Source organism: Myripristis murdjan, chromosome 4 (assembly GCF_902150065.1).
Source record: "Myripristis murdjan chromosome 4, fMyrMur1.1, whole genome shotgun sequence".
NCBI lineage: Eukaryota > Metazoa > Chordata > Actinopteri > Holocentriformes > Holocentridae > Myripristis > Myripristis murdjan.
In genome coordinates, this window is record NC_043983.1 from 8,521,553 (window position 1) to 8,531,271 (window position 9,719).

Sequence of the window (9,719 nt, forward strand, 5' to 3'; positions counted from 1 at the left end):
AAAAAAAAAAAAAAAAAAAAATCAACACACATTGCATCACCTCTTGTTTACATGCAAACTCGCCCATTTAATACAGTAACATTATATATTCCCATGTGTTAGTCTTTCATGATGGCAATGTACCAGCAACAGTTGATCACATTGCAGCACATGAGGATTATCCCGCTTTAATGTGGCAGTATAAACCTGTTGCATAGGCCAGGGTGACATAAGTAATGTGGAAAGGGCTTGTGGATAGGTTAAAGCCAAGTTAAGCTAATAATACAGTTAAATCGGTTGATTTTCCTGTCCATGTTTGCCTTGGCCGGAGTGTAATGCCTTCCATGCAAGTTTTCAAACATTTATTTTGTTTTCCAGGAGTAGACGTCCCCTTTCTGACCCATGGGCAAAGCCCTGAAGAACCTTTTGCTGTCTCGACCTCCCATTACTCCCTCCTCTACAAGCTTCCGCTCTTGCCCTGGGCACATGTGTGTGTGTGCGTGTGTTTGTGTGTGTGTGTTGTAGTTGATTCCCACTGTTGTGTGGGCTCAGTGTACTGGAAAGACTTAATCACCCGTTGTCATAGCGATGAACTTGGGCGCTGTTCACTAATTCATCCTCTTTTGTTTGCTGTTTGTTTTAAAGTCCAATCACTTGTCATGGAATCTGTGGCATTCGCTGTGATGTTGGTGAAGGTTTACACACTTTTAAAGCTACTTAGATGCGGTGCAAAGTTATTAATTTATTTTTCTCCTACAGAATAATGTTATTTACATGACAAAATATAATTATCAGTGCAGCTAGGTTTAAATGCAAATGTTGATGCATGAGTTTCAGTGACAGTGCACACTGCTGATGCCATAGTTCTTTTTTAAAATCTAGACTTTTTGACACATCAGGATAACTTCTATAGAAGCTAGATTTTCTTATGTGTTTGTCTATTATTGTCTGCCAAACAGTGATGTTTTTACACATGATGTGAGCTCACTCCAAAGAAGGAAATGATAACTATGTGCACGAGATTGTGGTTTTGTTTTGTCATAGAGGCCTGCAAAATTACAGGGGTGTGTTTCACAAAACAACATGAACAGCCATCATAACTGGCATAAGAAATTGCACAAGTCACCCTCACTTGAACTTCCTGTTTCAGATGTTGTGTGTAAGATAGATAACAGCCTAAAATCACCAACCCATATCAGCTGTGATTAATTTGGGGAAAACACATCTTTCTTCTCATCAGCACACAGTGTTCTTACAAAAAGGAGTCTGAAACAAATAAAAATATTCTGACACTTTTTAACATTTGAGAAAATTCAACGTTGAGGCACAGCTGGAGCAGTGAAGGATTAGAGCAACTGATTTTGAGATATCCCTATTAAAATGACGTTTCAACCATTTTCGTCACAACGTATGCTCCATTGCTTGTCAGAAGTTGTTTACCGGTGACATTGGACAGAGCATAGAGAGCATGAGAAGTCTCTTTAGCAACAGGAAAACAATCGGTGATTATCATCTCTGGCAGGCTGCAGGGGATTTCCTTTTACCTCCACCGCAGACACAAAACATGGATGAAACAATTTGAATCCAGCGTGATTATTTTATAACTTTATTGTCTCCTCAAAAACAAAACATGTTAACTGTAAGCTGCTTTAAATGATTTCACTTCAAGTAGTTTGCAGCAGACACCACTAGAGGGAGACGATGAGGACACAAAATTGGTTGGGTATTATGAACTTGGCTCTGCTTTATGTAATTTAACACAACACATTTTATGTTTTACTGTCATACCATTAAAGAGAACACAACACTAAAGAAATTACACATACAGTACAGTATCATTGACTATGTACAAACTCCAACCTTCAGAGTAGGTAGAAGATAGAGAGAAAAACAAACAAACAAACAAAAGAGAAAGAAAGAAAGAAAGAAAGAAAAAACAAATTGTTTTTGAATGTGTTTTCTCTACATTCAGAAATTAAAGTATGGACAAATCATTATTACTGATTACATCAGCTCAGCTCACCCTGTTATGAATCTTTAAAAAAGACCTCAAGAAAACCCAGTGTACACACTTTGTTTTATAAACAAAAGCATCCTATATTTTCCAAGTCTTTCTATCCTTAACCCCCCCACCCTCCACATCATCCCCCACCCCCAGGAAAATACAGGTAGAAATAGCCGAGAGAAATTCCAGACATATCAGTCACCACGTATGACCTGCAGTTTCTGGGAAAGCAAAAGCCACATTCATCATGGATTCCTGTATTCACACTGCAAAAACATCTCCATCTTAATAGGTCATTATATTCAGCCTTAAAAACATGTTGTTCTTAAAACAAGTGGAAAAACTCTGCCAGTGGAATGATATCATCGCATTTGTGTGTCTAATACAGTTTCACTTGTTTCAGGGGATTTTTCTGGAAAATATATTTTATTTTATTTCATTTCATATAGTGCAGAATTTAAAAATAACTCAAAAAAAAAAAAAAAAGGTAAGGATAAGGATAACAAATATACAGCGATGCGAGAGGCAGAAAACCCAGTGGGCTTATTTAAAGCCTCCACATAAACAATGTTAAAATTTCATGTTAATGTTATAGAGAGTACAGAATTAGCATATAGTAAATAATATGACCACATAAACATAACATGATGGCAAACTGAGTAACAATATAATCATTTCAAAATAAAAGACGTAAAACTGTAAAAACTATCACTAAATGGTCCCAACACATTTATTCCATCAGTCTAAGCACTGATCAGATAGTTACAATACAATAAATAGATACATATGGTAAATGGTAAATAAACAATGGATTTTGGAGTAGAGTAACAAGTTTAGATAGTTTAGAAAATAGTTAGTATAACTGTGTTGAAACAAAGCAGAATAAGGCAGATCAGCCCACTGCCACCAAAAAATGACAATTGTACAGGCACAGTTTATGTATGTTGCTTGATAATCATGTTTTGCTTCCCTTGAGTGTGTGTGCCTCTATCTCTCTCATTTCCTTGTTGAGGCGATACATGCCATATATGGCAGCAAGAATAAGCACCACACCAGTGACCAGCAGAAGGATGTGACAAAACATGAAGAATGCTGTCCTAGCTGGACTGGAGGGCAGAGCCCACACGTACACCCATCCCCAGTGACGATTGTGGTGTACAAACTCAGGCCCCTGCTCCACCACCAGTTTATCGTAGAAAGGAGGCGACTCATTAAGAACTTGGGGGGTCTCAGAGATGGAAACTGACTCCTCCTCAGGCAGGGATCTGGTTGGAGTATGGAGGGACGATGGTACTGATAGGGTTGTTGCCGGGATTGCAGCTGATTCTGTGGGGCGTGTGGTTGTTGAGGTGGTGACCGGTGTCATTGGTGGAGTTGTTCTTGGAGCTTTTGCTGCAGAGGTCTCAGGGGTGGTCGGTGGGGTCCTTGATGATGTGAGTGGTGTGGTTCTTGAGGTGAGGGTTGGTGTTTGTCTGCTTGATAAAACAAAAACTGTGGAAGCGTCAGAAGTTGATTTGGTTGTGTCATGCAGGTGACTTTGTGTAGAAGAATAACTTGTGACCGTAATAGCATCACAAAATTTAAACTCCTCATCATGCAGAGAGCCAAGGGTGCGCACCAAAAAATACCGTGGACTGTGGCAAATCACATCATTTCTGTCAGGAACCACATCTGAATTCAGCCAAATCCATCTTGCAATACCTCTAATCCTGCAAGTACAGTCCCAGGGGTTGTCACTCAGATAAAGAGCTCTCAAACCTCTGTTTGAAGAGAAAATATCCCCAGGAAGAGTCCTTAGAGAGTTCATTCTCAGGTCAAGGTAAGTAAGCCCTAAAAGACTTTGAAAGATATTTTCCTGTAAGGTCTGCAGCTTATTGTTATTCAGAAACAGTGTGGCCAGTGTAGTTAGGTTGGAGAACACGTTTGGATGTAGGTACTGGAGGTCATTGAACTTCAGTGAAAGTTTGCGAAGGGTGGGAAGGCAGCAGAACAGATCTGAAGGTAACTCCCTCAGCCTATCGTTGAAATGCAAATTCAGGATCAGCAGACCAGACATATTAGCAAACAAGTTGCCTGGAACCGTGGTTAGGTTAGTGGCATACAAATAAAATTCTCTAATGTATGGCATGTGACCCATCAGATCATCTGGCAGTGACAACAGGGGATTCTTGTAAATGGTGAGTTTGTTTAGCTTGGGCATGTTGTAGAAGCTCTTTTCTGGGACACCCTGGAGTTGGTTGGAGGACAAGGTAAGGGTCTTGAGGTTCCCCAGAGACCAGAACACTTGAGGTGAGAGCCTGGCAATCCGATTTTGGTGTATTTTGAGCTCCTCAAGATTAGAAAGTTCATCAAAGACCCCAGCTTCCAGACTCTCTAGCTCATTCTTGTAGAGCATGAGGTACTGAAGACTGCTCAAAGAGGAAAAGATGGTGGGTGGAAGTTCTTTTAAGGAATTTTCGCCAAGGTTCAGAAAGGTGAGGTTGGTCAGTCCATGGAAAGCATCTGAAGGAAGGGACACAATTTTGTTGCGGTTGAGGTCTAGATACAGCAGCCTCGAAAGTCCCTCAAACATCTTAGAAGCAATAGTCTCTATTTCATTCTCATCTAAATATAGCTGCTCTAGATCAACCAATGGGCTGAAGACTCGGGCAGGAATACTTGTAAGATTATTGGAAGACAGCTTGACAGACAAGAGGTGTGGGGCAGCGTGGAAGGCCAGTGGATGGATAGTGTGCAGATGGCTCTCGGTCAGGCTGAAACGCAACAGCAAATCCTTGTTTGCCAGACTGTGCTCATTTATGATTCTCATGTTTGTACGGTTGAGCTGCAAGAGGTACATGTGGACAGGCATCTGCTTTGGTATGTCTGTGATGCCACCAACACACACGACAGCACCTCCAGAATAACAAATGCAACTGCCAGGACAGATTTCAGAGCAGGTCAGATGTGGCAGTGTGGAGAGGAAGAGTATCACCCATAAGGTGCCTGTCAAATTGAAATAAACATATGTTTGGGCCATTAAGACAAAAAATGTGAAATAAATTCTTAGTGATTCCCAAGTAACAGGATGTAGTCTGATTTTTTAAATAGGTTTTGTTCAAAATCTATTAAAGGCTCACATTAATTCTCAAAAATCATACCAAACTATCATTTTTTCTCTTGTCAAGAGGCTTCTCTAGCAATGCCAGATATAACCCACAGGTAAAATGAATTGGAATAGATGCAAAATGTTCTACCCACCAGGCAAAAGAGAATCCATCATGGTCCTTTCAGTGTGATGTTATGATCCGTGTTTTCTGTGTTTTACCACCAATATACAGTATGAGTGACACAGAGGATGCTGTTTCATTTCCTCAGGCTTTATCTTGACAGGTTGCTCAGACTTCACCCATTCGCCACTGTTTCAGTCAGTTATGATGTTTTGTGGCAGGCCTCATGCCTATAATAGCACAGAGCAGCTGTATAGCTAGTTTTGATATCAACATATAGCCTACATAAGCAAATGAAAATTAAAAAAGTAAAAACCTGTCACTATTTTGTTGTAGATTTTAAACAGGTACTTGACCCACTATTGCAATTTATCACAAAAAGGCCTAAAAGGTAAGATCCAACAATATTTGTGTGCCATCAGTAACAACCAAGCTGTAACTTTTCATTTACAGTCACAATTTCCTTTTTTAGACTCACATGGAAGTTTAAAACTATGAAAAGAAAAATGGGGGGCAAATGTCAAACTGGGCTCCTAGGGGGAGCACAACATGGCATTGGGGGAAAAAAACACCCCAGCACAATAAGCACATATTAACATTACAACATAACTCGAGACATATGCACTAAGAGATCTACTAAGAGATCAGAATGGCACTGAAAAGGAGCGTGGAAATTCACGTGCTTTGTATGTATGGGAGTGTGTGCATGTACACATGCATGCTCAGTTTTTTATTCACTTGTGTAATTTATTAGGCTCTTCCTCACTGTCACAGTGGAGCCCTGAGCAGCAGAATGTGATGATGCCTTCTGCTTGCTAACAGCCACCACCTCGCTCCAACAGGGTTTACAACACGTTGTCTTAGTGCTTGTAATGGTGGCCCAAATAAATCATTTCCCCTGTATATGAGCTGTGCCTCAAATGTTGGTGCAAAGTACAGCCTCAGGGGCATTAGTTGTAAAATGAAGTTAAATAAATAAATAAATGATAGATAGACAGATTCCTTTGTGTTATTTTTGGAACGTGATACTGCAATGAATGACTAACTGTGGTAGACCAAAAATAGTAATAGTAATAATAATGATGATGATAATAATAATACCAACACAGAAAAAGAAAGTGACCTTAATGACCGCTCATCAGGGAACTGTGTTTTGGTTCTGCTATGCCTTGCTTTTGGAAACTTTCGGAATAAAAAAAGTACATTTACGTCCACATCCATTTGACTGAAAACACAATGGTGGGTGACTCACTGACTCAGAGCCGATGTCATCAGTTTGTTTCATGCTGCTGATTTAGACCGGGAAAGCTACTGAGTGTCATACGGTGGTCGGGTTTCCCTGAAGCCTTCACTACTCCTCTTCCTGTGTGATTCAGATAGTCTTATCACAGCAGCACTCCCATTGTTCAGAGCCAGACTATGACTCAGCGCTCACAATGCCTTCCAAACGATTCAGTCCACTGAATCCATTATTTTTCAGTGTGTTTCACCTGCTACTGCTGCCGTGCACTGGCTGCATTACATACACACCACACAGCTGATGGGATTTGATATAGTAGGGCCACAAAAACTGAAATATTGTATGTTGGATGCATTTTTATAGAGAGAAGTGATACACAGTACAAAAAAAATGTTTTCTTTGTGAAAACACAAAGCCCTTGAAAGAATGTTTCCACTGCAGCTCTGTTATTCATTTTGTCTTGGCTATGGTCTTTTCCAGGGTTTAAACACCACAAAAAAATTAGTGTAGTGGGTCACACAGCAAAAAGTAAAAACAGCATTGTTAGCAGAATTGACTTAAGAAACACCAATTACAGATTCACATGATAACTTTATTTAGTCCATAAAATAAAAGGCAGTGCATTCCTTAAAGCAGTGACAGTTTGTGATGCTTGTTGACAGTGGTAAAAAGAAAATGTTAAGACCAACACTGCCACTGGAGGGTGACATAATGACAAGGAAAGGGGAAATCATGTCTGTGAGATCATTCCTATAGCTGTCTCAATAGTCAAGTACAGTCGTATATCTTAAACTCAAGTATTTCCAGTCAGCAGTTGTTTTATTTACAGATATCAAGATGAGAGCCAACAGTCCTTACACCTCTCATGAGAGCACCTCGATGCAGCAACAATGAAATGACCACTGAATGATGATGTTGGTTATGGTACAACTTTATATTGCTGGAAAAGATACAGTGTGATTATATTACTAGTGGTAAGTCTTAAGGCTATGCTGGATTTTGCAGCTCGATTTCACAGTGGTCCTCCTCCTCCTGCATCAGCGTCACACACAGTACTTCCAGAAACAGGCTGCAGAAAAGAGAAAAAAACACTTGTTGTGTGTTGTACAACACCTAACATGTACATTTTGTATGACTACATACAACAAGAGCAATCCGGAATCATTATCTTGGAACAGTTTTACAACAAACTTAAAGGATCTGCTGTTAGTATATGATGCATTTAAGTGCAAGGGTGGTAGAAACTACTTACGTTCACCCCTCTTCCTGGGTATGGATTTGCCATCTGCCAAAACATTGGCTGTGATCTCTCTCTCCAGCTCCAGGTCTTCTCTCAGAGTCTGCAGCTAGAGGTACACATGATTAAAGACAGTCACCATCTATTCAATGCCTCTAGCAGTGAGCCTGTGTAGTGGACTGAATTTCAAACATCTCTCTATTCATTCCATCCTCTCATATTCATATTGTAAGAGACATTGAAAACAATCAAGATGCCCACACTCTGTTAAAGCAAGAATTTTCACCCTCGCTTCTCCCCTCTCACTCAGTTTATTCAGTTTATTCAGATTTTGATAAGTTTGCTGCCCAATCTGCAACAACAAAATTGCATCCAGGTGTATTTCAAGGCAAATTAAAATATCCTTACCTCTTCTAATTCCGCTAATTTACTGGCCAGCTCAAGACCTGCAGATAAGAGAAAAAGTTGTCATCTGTGCAAAAAATATATTTATGTTATTTATCGGTTTTACCATGCTTTCTCCGCGTCTCACCTAGAGGATCATCCCTTTCAACGGGTACTAAGCTTTTCCGTAGTAACAGTGCTAGGATCTTGCTCTGGGCATCTGTGTCTTCTTTTGGAATAAAAACATGGTTTCCTGGTTATGCAATGGGAAGAAAAGCATCTTTTAAAACAGCACATAAACATAAAGGAAAATCAAGTCCATTCCATTTCAAAAATCAGGGCTCCTCTATCAACCTGTTGCTTTTTGACCCAAATTTAACCAACAATGGCACATGCAGGAGGATAACTAGAGGGGTACAGTGGTTGCAGGCAGCACCCTCAGGTATCTTAGATGACTGGACATTCTCACTGTTAGTACGTATGCAGATGCGGCACCATCATCAAACCATGTTCACACACTCACCAGGGTTCAGGATGCTCCTCCCTTCTGCACTTAGCACACCCTGCAGTAGTAACAAACCCAGGAGTCCTAAACAGTAGTTCACAGCTGCAACCTTATCCATGACACTGAAGCTATGATCCAAAACCAGTGCCTCACTATGAACCGTCCCTCAAGCAAGACAAGCGATCCACTGCCTTGGGTCCCATCACGTCAATATATTTATCCTTTCAGGGGCCGGGAGGAGGGGCCAGTCAACCCCTAGTGCACTAAATCAATAGCTAGTCACTGTGGGTTTCGTCAATAGGCCACCTTTTCCAGGGGACCATGGAGTGTCTGACTGAAATATGATGATCTGACATTGTAGCTGGAGCCAGTAACCCTACATCACAATGACAGGAGCAAATCCAACAGAGCGAGGAAGCCATCAATCAATCTGTTATTTACGAGAGACCAGAATCAGATGTTCTTGGCACTTGCAAGTCTTTTTCTTTTACATTAATTAGTTCTTTAAATAGACACGAGGGAGTGTCTCCACCCGGGAAGGAGGAGTAAGTGAATTGATTCTACCCCTAAACGCGCCACCGCTGTAGATGAGCTCCTCAATCTTGGCTTCATGTCTGACTTTGAGCTGAAGGAACATCCATCACTGAAGCCAGGCGCCCACCACCCAAGTCACTGTGGTCTATTTTGTGCATCAAGGAAATCACATTGCATGCCTGTGCCAGAGTAGCAGGCATTGTACTTGTGCAGTTTTTAGGGAAATGAGCTGTCTGGCACACACTGAATTTGGCAGGTGGGATCTCATAGAAGCTCCTCGCTGCCGCTCAGCCTCGACTGCGGAGCCTGTTGACGTCTGGCACCTCTCATCCAGGAGCTTTTCACAAGTCCATCACGTTGTCATTCAAGTGTCAAACACTGAGGAGCTCAAAGACATGAACATTCAGAAGATAGTCTGCACTGAAAGATAGTTCTGTTCATCTTGCACGTCATCTCATCAATACTGATATTGATGCCTGATACTAACACCTGACTCACACTGTCTCAGACTAGACTCCTGGATCACCTGTAGACCTAATGCACCACTGCACTTTTCAATCAATAAAACTAGTTGTTGTATTTGTATTGATGGTATGGTTTCCAATATTTTGCTGTAGAATAAAACA

At 40.8% G+C, this 9,719-nt stretch overlaps 1 protein-coding gene across 1 annotated transcript; it reads right to left on the reverse strand.

Annotated features, from left to right (window-relative positions):
• Positions 1–2,939: 2,939 nt before the first annotated feature.
• LOC115357924 (platelet glycoprotein V) lies at positions 2,940–5,247 on the reverse strand. Its single transcript, XM_030049685.1, has 2 exons — positions 5,225–5,247; positions 2,940–4,969 (listed from the first exon to the last, which is right to left on the reverse strand). Exons 1-2 carry the CDS (start codon positions 5,244–5,246, stop codon positions 2,940–2,942), a joined length of 2,052 nt encoding a protein of 683 aa, XP_029905545.1. The 5' UTR covers position 5,247.
• Positions 5,248–9,719: the final 4,472 nt, after the last annotated feature.

Excerpts from the sequence above, each read along its gene's own strand:
- LOC115357924 (XM_030049685.1), bottom strand. The coding sequence starts at position 5,246 with ATGATGGATTCTCTTTTGCCTG. Across the intron at positions 4,970-5,224 it reads GATGGATTCTCTTTTGCCTG|GCACCTTATGGGTGATACTC; the intron begins GTGGGTAGAACA and ends TCAATTTGACAG.